The 12593-nt window shown below is 54.4% G+C and overlaps 4 protein-coding genes across 4 annotated transcripts; 3 read left to right on the forward strand and 1 right to left on the reverse strand.

The window, feature by feature from the left end:
- Positions 1-2063: 2063 nt before the first annotated feature.
- Positions 2064-3125, forward strand: J4E92_008311 (uncharacterized protein; the record flags this gene model as incomplete). The annotated part of the gene is made up of 1 exon (XM_051499664.1): positions 2064-3125. One exon carries the CDS (start codon positions 2064-2066, stop codon positions 3123-3125), a length of 1062 nt encoding a protein of 353 aa, XP_051350040.1.
- Positions 3126-3553: 428 nt separating this feature from the next.
- On the forward strand, positions 3554-6659 carry J4E92_008312 (uncharacterized protein; the record flags this gene model as incomplete). The annotated part of the gene is made up of 7 exons (XM_051499665.1): positions 3554-3630; positions 3691-4087; positions 4430-4683; positions 4733-5180; positions 5794-5814; positions 6038-6475; positions 6567-6659. The coding sequence occupies 7 exons, from the start codon at positions 3554-3556 to the stop codon at positions 6657-6659; spliced, it is 1728 nt and encodes a 575-aa protein (XP_051350041.1).
- A 412-nt stretch (positions 6660-7071) lies between these two features.
- J4E92_008313 (uncharacterized protein) lies at positions 7072-8664 on the reverse strand (the record flags this gene model as incomplete). Its single annotated transcript, XM_051499666.1, has 2 exons — positions 7072-7858; positions 7907-8664. 2 exons carry the CDS (start codon positions 8662-8664, stop codon positions 7072-7074), a joined length of 1545 nt encoding a protein of 514 aa, XP_051350042.1.
- Positions 8665-9196: 532 nt separating this feature from the next.
- On the forward strand, positions 9197-10876 carry J4E92_008314 (uncharacterized protein; the record flags this gene model as incomplete). Its single annotated transcript, XM_051499667.1, has 5 exons — positions 9197-9220; positions 9273-9381; positions 9429-9546; positions 9596-10466; positions 10520-10876. The coding sequence occupies 5 exons, from the start codon at positions 9197-9199 to the stop codon at positions 10874-10876; spliced, it is 1479 nt and encodes a 492-aa protein (XP_051350043.1).
- Between the last annotated feature and the right edge of the window lie 1717 nt (positions 10877-12593).

The following is a 12593-nucleotide window of genomic DNA, read 5'->3' on the forward strand; positions in this document are numbered from 1 at the left end:
TGCTAGACGACCGTTGAAACATTGGCATCGCGTGTTCGCGATGATCGGGTGCGTATCGGGAGTTGTTGGTCGGCGTATTTGAGGCGCTCCGAAAGTAGGCGGCCTGCATCGACCTTGCAGACTAATACTGGAGTCCAGAATAGATGAGGGGATAGATACACCAGAAGGAGTAGAAATCTCGACACTAAGAAGTCTGAATCTTATCTGGCTGTGCCGCGAAACATGCATGGAGTTGAACGCCTCGTCTGGTGTTGCAGCATCGTCGCAGTCGGCAAGCGGGAGGCCGCTGCGCGCCAAGACACCACTAAGTCCTGAGTCAGCAACGAGAGATGCCTGTCGCTTGTGACGCAGTTATGCAGTCTACGGCACATCAACCCACTATGCAGCACCGTTTTCCCGAGCACCGGGCCTGACCCCATGCCCTTCGATCTCTGCCATTCAACCCTTATGGTCCATCTTCCGCCAGTCACCGGGCGCTCCATTCCAAGCTCGTAAAAGCGTGGCCTGGGTTTCAGCCTGATCGCCGCTACGCCTTTTCTGGCTCAGGACCCTTCGGATGACCACGCAGCACATTCGCGGACCGGAGAGGAGACATAGTTATTAGACTTGACGTTCTTTGTTCTGTGCAATCGGATGCCCGCGCTAGTGTTTGCTTCGTAGGAACCTTACCTGAGCCTGAACAGCAGCGACTGCGGAGCTTGCCGCCCTTTCGTCTTACCGCCTCATCGCCTCCAGAGCATAAGCATGTCCTATCGTGGCCGACCCAGTAAGGGATGCGAGGCTTGCAGAGCCCGTAAAGTCAAGGTACGCTTCTTTCTGTCCACCTCCGCGAATTGCCCTGCTCTTCATGCTGCAACACGCGCAGGGCAACGACGGCCATGCGCACAAGGCTGATGCCAGAGTAGTGCGATGAGGGTAGGCCAGCTTGCAGTCGATGTAGCAAGGCAGGCCATGAATGCAAATATCGAGACCAAGCCGACATCCTCTTTCGCAACCAAACGGCATCGGCTGCGCAAAGAGCAGAAGAGTCATGGCGGAAGCGATCAAAGTCAAACCAACGTGCTACCGTTGCCGAAAGTAGCAACGCCTACAGCAACACCTATAATAACACTTATATCAAAACGCCACCAAGCGACGAGTCAACACCACCCCATCTGGATGACACGCGCTCGTCCAGCGGTAGTGTACACTCTCCTGGTGGCTCTGTGGATGACCCGGCTCAAGAATCATCAAGCGTTGCGTCCGCAACCATCGATCTAAGTCGGCTGACTATCACTCCGTCGCTTAATCCGGATTTCCGTAGAAGAGCTTTTGAGCGGTTCGTGTACGACTTTGTGCTGCCCGACTCTCCGAACCGACCAGCCGACCAGCCAGATGAAGCCCTGTGGACATTTATCCCGCTCTTGTATCAAGACGCCCCGGAGAACTCATTGATCGCGACAGCGGTTGACGCAGTATCTTACGTCAACTTCGCCAATCGTTATAATGATTCTCATGCGCAGGCACTTGGTGAGGAATGCGTAGGGAGGGCCCTGCCGATGTTGACAAGGGCAATTGCGGACAAGAAGCAGGCAGCCACGAATACTGCACTTTGCTCGGTACATCTGATGGGAATCTACGAGGTACGTCCGTTCGTTGCATCTTGATGGTATGCACAAAATCTAACGTGATGAACAGAATCTTACCAGCGTGCAGCGGAAAGGCACTTTTCTGGCTCACAACCAAGGCGCAAATGCTATGCTTCAATTGCGGACGGTTGAGGAGTTCTACAGCGACATCATATCTGCCAGACTTTACGAAGTCATCTATGCACATCTGGTAATCGCCCTCACAGATGAACACCTTTTTTCCGCTGATGGCTAACCTTGCGACAGCTATTAGGCAACTTACAGGCAGCAAGACGCCCGCAAATACCTACGAGAGATGTGGTCAAAGTAGACGAGTTACTTCCAAGTTTATACAAGAACTCCAACGCCTTTGTCATTCGTCTAATATGGCGAGCGGCAATGCTACATGCCAGATGGCACGAAACCAAGCAAAGTCCAAATCCACCAACCAACCGCATGGCCTTGCAAGAACTTCTACAGAGCGCGCTCGAACTAGAAAGCGACTACGAAGCTTGGGAGGCGAACGTTACACCGGCATGGAACTACCACATGACACCCAACACACCAGAGGCTCGGTCGACCTACGATGCCAAGTTACAAAAGCTCTTCTTGGGTTGTCCGGGCGCACCGGAAGAGATTCACATATACCCGAGCTTGAAACGCGTCTGGATCTGGGGCTTCTACCGTACGAGCCGCATACTTGTTCTACGTGATCTGCTCGAGATGTTGAATTGGATGTTGAGATTCCGGGACCCTTGCCTATCTTTCCGTCCTCAAGAAGCCCCGGGTCAGTCTATGCCTACTGCTCTGAGTAATGCAAATCTCCGCATGCATCACTCGGTCGCTACCGCCCGCCTAGTCGAGGTCATCGAGAAGAACTGTTCTTCCATACTTGGCAGCTTTACTGTACCGATAGATACGAAATCTGCCACCGACATATGTGGTATGCGGGGCTATATCTGCATATGGCCTCTGGGTACGATGGATTCAGTACTCAGCTCAGGTCTTGTGCCGGATAGCAATGCAGGCAAGCGTCCGCACAGCGCTACTCACCTGCCAACACCACCGCCAGTTCACTCGCAACCACATCTGGCTACATCCACTTCCAACGCGTCTTCCTCAAGCGAGCCGTCGACGGCTCTGGAATCCTACGAGGCAGCACCGGCATTTTCCGAACTCCGTAACATTCGGACCAAGTCGGAAAGCGGCCAATCTCCTGGCGCGAGTCCGCCATCGAACACCCCGCTCTTGGACCAAAACGCAAAAAAGAATCACATCTTCGACCCCAACCCTGCGCACCCGTACGATCACCCGCTAGACCTACCTCCACTCGACCACGGGGTAGAGCCCAGGAGAATAGACATTGCGGCAAGGCGAGAATGGATTAACCGACTGATGTACTACATGGCCACAGAACTGGGGCTGAAGAAGGCCCTCTGGTGCCCAGTCATGCAAGGCTACATGCCTACCGTGAAACCCATGGTTGACGAGATCCTCAGCCAAGAAAGAGGTTTCTAAAAATTCGAACTACGCATCTGGCAAACGGAGTATAAGCAACAAGGGCATCTCGTTGGCGTTTTTGAGATTATGTCTTTTGCATTTACGAAGGGAAATATGGGGTTGAATGCACGATTTGGTAACATATTTGTTCACGTACATATTATTTCGGTTCGAAGCTCTTTGGATATATACGAAAGTTATGGCTTGTTTCTTGGAATTCGAGGGTATTGTTGAGTGATTGGGAGTAATGTGGTGAGCTGACTCGGTTAGGATAAGCGTTCACGACTACAGCCTTGGTTGTGGGTCGGTAGGCAATAGCTCGCTGGAGTCCTGACATTCACAGCTCGACCTATATACCCATCGCCCATTAGTTCTAGCTGCTATCACAGTCCAGTACAACCAACCAGCTATCAACCGACTTCCACCAGAGAAATCCCCAAACTCAAATGGACGGACACAGGATGAATTACGTCGCAACTCTGCCTTCCATCCCCGAGGAGGCCGTCGACAAGCACGACCTTATGTAAGTTCTGTCTCTGGAACTGTCGCTGCAAATGTTCGCCGGACCCGCTGACATGCACAGCACAGAAGCCAATGCCAAGAACTCACCATTGCTGCGCCTCCCAGGCGAGTTGCGCAACAAAATATACGGATACTCTCTCGCCGACTCTTCCATTGAACCACTACTGGACCGGCGGACTGGCTCAATACCCGCTCGAACAAGCTCGGGCCGACCCATGTCCCCCACCGTCTCACTCATCCGAACATGTCGTCAGACCCGGTCTGAAGCCGAGTCTCTCTTCTTTTCCCACACAACTTTCGGCTTCAATTATGCGCGATATGACTTCCATCGTTTCCTGGGACACATTGGGCGTGAAAAGAGGGAACTCATCACGTCGATTGCCATGCTGTTCTCTACGCTTGAATTGCTTGAGCAATACGAGGGGCGGTATAAGCTTCCACGAGTGGAGTACGTTTACGTGAGGGTATCTGCTGAATATCATGAATATTATCACAAGGGAAACACGCAAACACTACAGAGACTTGCTGGGATAATGGGGAAGAAATGGGGATGTGAGAAGGCTACGTGGGTTTCGAAAGTATATGTTTGTCCGTGTGATCGATGTCAGGTAGATAGGAGTGGTGGTAGATTCGGTATGAGACAAGGAGATGGCTCGTGTCTTCAGGCAGTCTCGGGTCGCGAGGACGTCACCTCGTCTTCGAGATGCAGCCTCATGTAGTTAGCGCAAAGTTGCAGTCACCATCACCGTTTGTCTTCATGCAGACCCTGTGCTAGCGTCGCGGCCGGCATTGACTGACAGCTTGCCTACCGACTACCGATCGTCTCTCCCATCACCGACCTTGAATCACAAAACCGGCGTCGCGTTGCCCACACCTTTACGATGCTTCGCCTTTCCGACTTAGGTTCCATGAAGCCTGGCATCTTACCGCCCGACCAAAAAGACGACCGCGACGAAGACCTCCGCGACGTCGACGACGTCTTCAACAACGACTACGACAGACAAAGCAACAACATGCGTCTTGTAGTTCCGCTGCCATACAATAGGAATGAGATGTAAGCGTGCCACGCAATAAGCGCAGACTTTGTGTCTGATACCTCGCAGCACCAAGAGAAACCAGACAGACTCACCTCTCCTCCTCCTCCCCGCCGAACTCCGCAACGGCATCTACAACTACATTTTCAACGGCGCCATCATCAAGGTCAACAAACCACTTGTCAAAAAGGACATGCGCAGATACCGCAGTGTCCGCGCGGTCCTCTACACCTGCCGCCAGATCTACATCGAAGCCTCTGCTCTCTCCTTCACGCTCTGCACCTTCGTTCCTAGTTACTTCGCCCTCCGCTTCTTCTCCTCGTCAAATCTACCGGCAGCAGGCTTCGGAAGGATCGAGAGGTTGTGGCTGACGCGGGGGAATGGGCGGGCTGTCATCGAGGGACAGGATGAAATGAAGGGTGCATATCTGAAGGAATGGTTTGCTTCATTGAAACTATTGGAGATAGAAGTCTGGCGTCTAAAGGTAAACTTGACGGACGCTCAGGCAAAAGAGAAGGTGAGGGATGCGTTTGGGCTGCCGGATTTGCATGTTGTGGGGAGGCGCGTGGGTGAGGATGGGGTGGTGGTTGTTTGATGGTTTGTACGGGATGGAATTATAGCGTATGACGGGTGATGGGAATTGAGCTTGAGGCGAAGTCGCTTAATGTCATGTTTCCAAAGGAGTTCTTGGGCTTTCTTCGTAAAGAGAAAGAGGGTTGCGTCGGCGTTTAGCCCCGCGCTAGTCCAATCCCCGACCCCACAAGTCCTGCTTACATAACGCACTCGCCCTCATTCCTCACCAAACCGCCTTCCAGAGTCCAGATTTCCCAGCCCCATCGCTCATCCCTCCATCCGCATTCGCATTAGCGCTCTGACACCCAGTCACCCCGGATCCAATCCGATTCCACAGGCCCTTCCGCGACCATTGACGAAAGTTAACGCAAAGTCGGTATTACAGAAGAAAGAGCTAGGAACCACACAACACACACACCACACACATCCACACGAAAATGGATATCCGCGTCCTACGCCCATCGGACATTCCGCATGTCCAGCTTGCGAATATTACGAATTTGCCTGAGAACTACTTTTGCAAGTACTATCTGTATCATGCGATGAGTTGGCCGCAGTTGAGCTATGTGGCTGTTGATGTAAGTTTCTTGTGTTTATGTTTGTGTTTGTGTTTGGGGAAGAGCTGGGAACTAGTGTGAAGAGGAGGGATTATCGGATGAGAAGCTGCGAGGCTTGTTTATGAAATAATGGTTGAGCAACGGGGAGTCGTTTACGTATAACACGTGACGATCTGCTGTTCCTTGTCCTTTCGATATTGGATCACACATTGATACGTTTTGCACGTTACTAACAGCCTCTCAGGTATCCCGCCCCCCCAAAACCCCCTACGACCCCCCCAAAATCGTCGGCTATGTCCTCGCCAAAATGGAGGAAGAGCCCACCGATGGTGTCCAACACGGCCACATCACTTCGTTATCCGTAATGCGCACCCATCGCCGTCTCGGACTCGCCGAGAAACTAATGCGCCAATCCCAACGCGCCATGGCCGAAACCTTCAACGCGCACTACGTCTCCCTACACGTCCGCGTCTCCAACAACGCAGCCCTGCATCTCTACCGCGAAACCCTCGGTTTCACCGTCGACAAGATCGAAGCGAAATACTATGCTGATGGTGAGGATGCGTATAGTATGAGGATTGAGCTGGCGGAGTTGAAGGAGCAGTTGAGGGATGAGGAGGAGGAGATTTTTGGGAGTGAGGGGGTTGATGAGGGGGATGCGGTTGGGAGTGAGGGGGTTAAGGTATGTGGATTTGGTGATTGTTTGGGGGAAGGGAGGGAGGGAGGGGGTGGTGGTAGATGGGATGTGAGATGTGTGCTAACAATTGATACAGGAGAAGAAGCCCGCGAAGAAAACAAAGGTCAAGGTGGGTAGGGGCAAGGGTGTTGTGGATCTTGTGGAGAAGAATGAGGCGGCTGCTGCTTAGGAGACAGGGGTTGCCATTACTGAGATTTATCTGGAGATACGTTCTGGGATGTGGAGGTGGTGAGGCAGGAGGTTCCCATGTTTTAGCATGGGGTTGAGTGAGAATGAAGGTGGGTGTGTTGGCATTAGTTTATTGGAGGCACATTCGTTGTGCTGTAGAAGCCCCAGAGGAGGTACGCTATCCAGCGTATATCCCTATCTGGTCTTCTCATGCTATGCTATAACCATGCCATATGCTACCGTATATTCTAAATGTCCAACTCCATCTCCATGCAAGAAGGAAGTAGACTACCAAAAAAGGAAGAAAGAAAGAAAACGCCCATCCGTGTACCTTGTTGGATATCATAAAATGCCCAGATCATAATGCCCGCCACATAAATCATCATCTGCCCATTCCCCCACCAATATGTTTCTTACATCAACCCCCCAAGAACAACCTTGCCCACACCCCCAACCTCACTCTTAAGCCCCGCCCGACAACTATCCTCAAACTCGCGCACAACCCCCGCAAGAATAATCTTCCTCACCCTTGCATCCGCCTTATTAAACAAATCCCCCACCAAACTAGGCACTCCACCGCCCGCACTCGCCACACTCTCAGGCGTACTAAGCATACTCAGTATCTTCGTATAACAATCAATCAAGACATCGCAAAGCGTAGCAAACGTGCTGAAGAAATCGGGGTCGAAGGGTAAACTCGGAGTCTGGAGATGCGTGTAGCTTTCATTCGGAAGCAAGGAATCGTCTGTTGTAGGCGGGGAGTCAAAGCCGCCGCCCATACCTCCGCTTGTTTCCGAGCCAGTAAAACTATTGCTTGGAGTGAGGAGCGGGAAATCGCCGTTCGCGCTGCTGGACCGCCGGCCTTTACTGCCCATTGACATGCCCATTCCCATTCCCATGCCCATGTTTGCGCGCTTGAACATCTGGGGGAGGCGGGCGCGGGAGAGGGAGGAGGGGGTGGAGCCGTCGGCCGGGTGGATGGATTGGTATTGTTCGAATTCTAGGAGCAGGGCGTTGAGGGCTTTGAGGTAGTCGGACGGGGAATTGGCGTTTAGGTCGAGGATGGTGGGGAGCGAGAAGCCGAGGAGGAGGTAGTGGGTTGCGCGCCGGGCTTGGTTGCGCGTTGTGAAGGAGGGGAGGCGCGTGAGGTCTGTTTTGGAGAAGAGGAGCGTGTTGAACCAGTAGATGCGGCCTTCGTGGCTGGGGGGTGTTAGTTGTAGTGACAATGTAGGAGGGGAGAGGACTTACGCCTTCCGCAGGTAGTCGAGGGTGGATATGCGCTTTGAGGCAAGCTCGTGGATGTGCTGGAAGACGAGGTTGGGGTTGGAGCCGTTGGGGACGGGGATGGGCGCGGCAGGAGCTAACGTGCGGTTGGACTGCTGGTTTGCCTGGAGGATCTCCTTCTGGGAGGGGGGATGGCGCAGCGGGATGGGGACAGCCATGTTGGCGAAGGGAGTCTTGGGCTTGTCGACGGCGCTGAGGGGGCTCTTCTCGTAGACCTGGGCCTGGGGTTGTTGGACACTGCCACCCTCGGTCTTGACGTTCTCGCTGCTTTTTTGCTTGCTGCGCGAAAAGGTGGATATGGAGAGGGCGGGCCGCGAGGCATTCGTCACACTGGCGGGCACGGGGGCCTTCTCGGGGGAGTAGGTGAGGGCCAGGGTGGCCGAGGGGGTCCTCTTATGCGAGGACGAGGCCGACGCGTTGGTGCGAAGCGAGGCGGACCGTGACCTCCGCAGCGTGGACCCGAGATCGGTGACGGACGAGGCGATGCTGTGCCTGCTGCTGGCGTGCCTGCGTCGTGGTGGCGTCGCTGCGAGTCGGGCGGGAAACTCGTATTGGTCGAGTTGGAGAGGGGGTGTCTTTAGCCCGGGGTTGGCCGCGGGGGTGATGTTGAGTTGGGGCGGCGCGAGGGTCGAGTTTGTTTGCTTGTGTCCTTGTCCCTTGGTCTTGCCGCCGAAAAACGAGGGGCGGCGGGAGAAGAGGCCCTGGCTGGAGTTGTCGGCCATGCTTGCTGGTAGCCCATGTGCTTTCCAGACGGGTGGGGCTACCGAGCGATCAGGGGCTGTTTCACCACGGACCCTGATAACATTGCCGCATTGCTATACCTACTTGTAAATATACTATGGTCTCTTCGTTAGAATGTAGGTGAGGAGACACGCAGACGGGACTGCACGCTATAAAGCAGATACTGGCGCGCAAAACGAAAACGTGTTTCGATTCGCGGCTACAGCTGATACCGTGAGAACCTATCCCGACGCAGGAACAAGCCGCCCGAGGCCCATCCCTGCCCACCGCCTCTGCCCCTGTCGCCTACATTGCCATAGCTTCACTGACTATGCCATTTGACCACGTGCGGCTATCAGCACGTTAGGCTGAATCCAGAGTGGCAGGTGCTGCTTCCAAGCTCCAAGCTTCCAAGCTTTCCAGTCCCACGGTTCAGACTCGACACCGTCCGACTCTCTGCCATACTATTGCTACCAGCCTGTGCTGTTGTCCGAGTACTGTTGCTGCCAGCCCCGCCAACTACCCCACGTCACGATGCAGCGCAGACAGAGCGCACGAGTACACACCACCCACCCACGCCGAGGCTGCGCAAACAACTGACGAAACACAGGGAGAGTGGATTCCCTCAGAGGGACAGTGGCCCGTGGATCCTCAGGAAGACGTCGAGGTTTCGGACGAGCGCATATGGGTCGATGGCTGTTTCGACTTTGCTCACCACGGTATGCCGACTGCCGCATTCGAGGTATCCAGCGCTTACAGAGACCAGGCCACGCGGGCGCCATGCTGCAGGCGCGCCAGCTGGGCAACGAGCTGTTCGTCGGTGTGCACTCGGATGAGTCCATCATGGAGAACAAGGGCCCCACGGTGATGCGCCTCGACGAACGGTGCGCACTGCCATGACGGATGCGCCGCCTTGAAAGCTAACGATTCCAGTGTCGCCGCCGTCGAAGCCTGCCGATGGGCTACCAAAGCCGTCCCGAGGGCGCCCTACGTAACCTCGCTGCCCTGGATCACCCACTACGGCTGCCAGTACGTCGTCCACGGCGATGACATCACCTCCGACAGCGACGGAAAGGACTGCTACCGCTATGTCAAGGCAGCGGGGAGGTTCAAGGTGGTTAAGCGCACGCCCGGCATCTCGACAACCGACCTCGTGGGCCGCATGTTGCTGTGCACCAAGTCGCACTTTATACCATCGCTGGAAAAGAGGCTGTCCGGAGACGAGGGCCCGGGCGACGAGAAAGAGCGGTTGAAGACGGGAGAAGAGATGCTCCAGCGCATCAAAGACTATGCGACCGACGCCTCAGGTCGCGCGCCCGGCTGCGACGTGTGGTACTGGCATGCTTCGCGACCCGTCAAGCTACGGAGGACAACAACCAGCAACACCGTAACCTCGCCGACCTCACCCACTGCGCCGCGTCCCGGCACCGTCCGCCAGGCCTCGACCGCCTCAGCCCTCGGACCCGTCAAGGAAGAAAAGGGCAAGTTCCACGAGTTGGTCAAGGGCAAGGGCGTCAAGCCCGGCCAGAAGGTCATCTATGTCGACGGAGGCTGGGATCTCTTCTCCTCAGGCCATATCGAGTTCCTCCGCCTCGTCACACAGTCCGAAGAAGAAAGCGCCAAGGAGGGCGGCTGGTACACCGACGAAGCAAAGGCAGCGCGCATAGAAAAGTCCGGTGAGGACTACGGCCCCATCTTCCTCATCGCCGGCATCCACGACGACGAAGTCATCAACCACTGGAAAGGCATAAACTACCCCATCATGAATATCTTCGAGCGCGGCCTCTGCGTCCTGCAGTGCAAAGTACGTCTCCTCCTGACCTTCACTTAACACAGGAACTAATGTCTGATGCTTAGTACGTCCACGCAGCCATCTTCGGCGCCCCCTTCTCCCTCTCCAAAGCCTTCCTGCACACGCTCCCCTACGCCCAACCCCTCACCGTCTACCACGGCAAAACCACCTTCATGCCCCTCGCCTTCGACCCCTACGCCGTCCCCAAGGCCCTCAACATATACCGCGAAATCGCTAACCACGACTTCCAAAACGTAAACGCCGCGGAGATTGTGGCAAGGATCATGAAAGGGAGAGCGCTGTATGAGGAGAGGCAGCGCAAGAAGGGCGAGAAGGGCATGACGGAGGAGGTGGAGAGGATTCGCCAGGAGATGGAGAGGGAGCAGAAGAGGAGGGAGGTGGAGAGTCAGTTTGGGTTGTGAATATGTGTGTGGAGGGTGGAGGGGTGGGGTGGGAAGGGTAGAGAGGGATGGGATGTTGCTAGCGCGTCCGACGTTATATACCAATCTTCAACAGATGTTCATATCCTCTCCACACTGTACAAGACACCGTTCAGACCACAGTTCAGCTGACTTGCTTCAGTAACGCCACACCCAAATGAGCAGCCCCGAATCGCCGTCTATCAAAGCCAGCTTTCAGCGCTCCACCGAAATCCGCCGAAGCGAAAAAAGTGATTCAACAGCCTCGTCATACTCGTCCTCCGTCTCCCCCAACCTCTCAAAACAGACTTCCTCAACCCTAAACCACACCTTCAACACCTTGCGGGCGTCCTCCCATTCCCTCAATCACTCATTAACATACACCCTAGGGTCTCCAACTTCGGCGCGCAAATCTCAGGTAAACGGGCTCCACGCGGATACCTATAGCTCCTCTTAATGACCTTAGTAAATTCATCCGAGATCCTGAGCGAGGTGATGAGACTAAAGACCTTGGGCTTGAGGCTCTGCGGTAGCCAGCGTGAGTTCAGGAAACTTGGATACATTGTCGAGGAAGTGTAGAAGGGTGCGGTGGCTTCGTGGCGGATTTGCTTACAGACACTTAGGAGGGGTGGGGGGTACATGAACATTGTGATTTTTAGGGTCGACGTGTTGATTCGGATATCTGCGAGGACTATAGATGATCGGCCTATTTGTGTGTAGATGGCGTTGCGGAGTGAGGCGGGGAGAAGGAGGAGGGGGGGTGTGAGTTGGTTTTGGAGAGTGCTTAGTTTAGTTAGTGGACTTTGCGGAATGCAGAATGGGGGGGTGTACATGGTGGACATCGCGGTGTTAGCTTGCGAGGTCGTGGGCGAGATTGTAGTGAGATAGATGTAGTATACTAGGCTTCAGCACGCGTTTGAATTCGATTTATAGTTTATAGGAAGCGGGGATTGTACGTCATCCGGTCACCCTGGTCCAGTTCTCAAGAGGCTCCTCTGCACCGAGTATAGAATAAAGGGACTAACTTGGAGATTGCTTATTTTCGTCTACCAAATTCCACCAAATAGTCATTTCAGTCTACCTGCATTCGAGCATCTTCACTAACCACCCCTTCACTCATCAGACACCCAAGAGGATGTGTTGAGCTTCAGTCTACATCCGCAAACATCCCACACCTCTCTATGAGCAAGTCAGAATAAGAGTACTGCTTCGACCAACTCCCCTCAAAGAACACATCCAGACTCTCGTTGCCAAACCATTTCTTCACCGCTTCCTCCGCGGACTCACCCCCAGACATCGGCCAGCCGGCTATCTCCTGACATATGACGTACACACGCCCCAAACGCGGTAAGTGCAAGGTACACGCTTTGGTGGCTTGCGAGGCTGTCGAGCGCAATTCGACCTCGCGCCTCATGAGGTCGGCGAAGATCTCGCTAATTCGGAGTGAAGTTATGTGAGCGCAAAGCTGGTGTGAAGATTGTGAGTAGAGCCAGTACCATGCGTCTCCAGGCAGGGTGTCGATGGTAACTTGAGCGTATATCAGTGCGGTGGCTTCAGAGCGGGTTTGCTTGCAGGTTGAGAGAAGGCCTGGGGACTGGAAATGTACGACGAACATGGAAGGGTTGCGGGTATCCTTGGGTTTGATAATGCTTGCGGCGATGGGGATGTGTTCAGATTGGCCTACATAGGTGTAGATCTTGTTACGCAATTCGGCGGGGAG

Source organism: Alternaria infectoria (genome assembly GCF_024043175.1).
Source record: "Alternaria infectoria strain BMP 0036 chromosome Unknown scaffold_16, whole genome shotgun sequence".
NCBI classification, from domain to species: domain Eukaryota; kingdom Fungi; phylum Ascomycota; class Dothideomycetes; order Pleosporales; family Pleosporaceae; genus Alternaria; species Alternaria infectoria.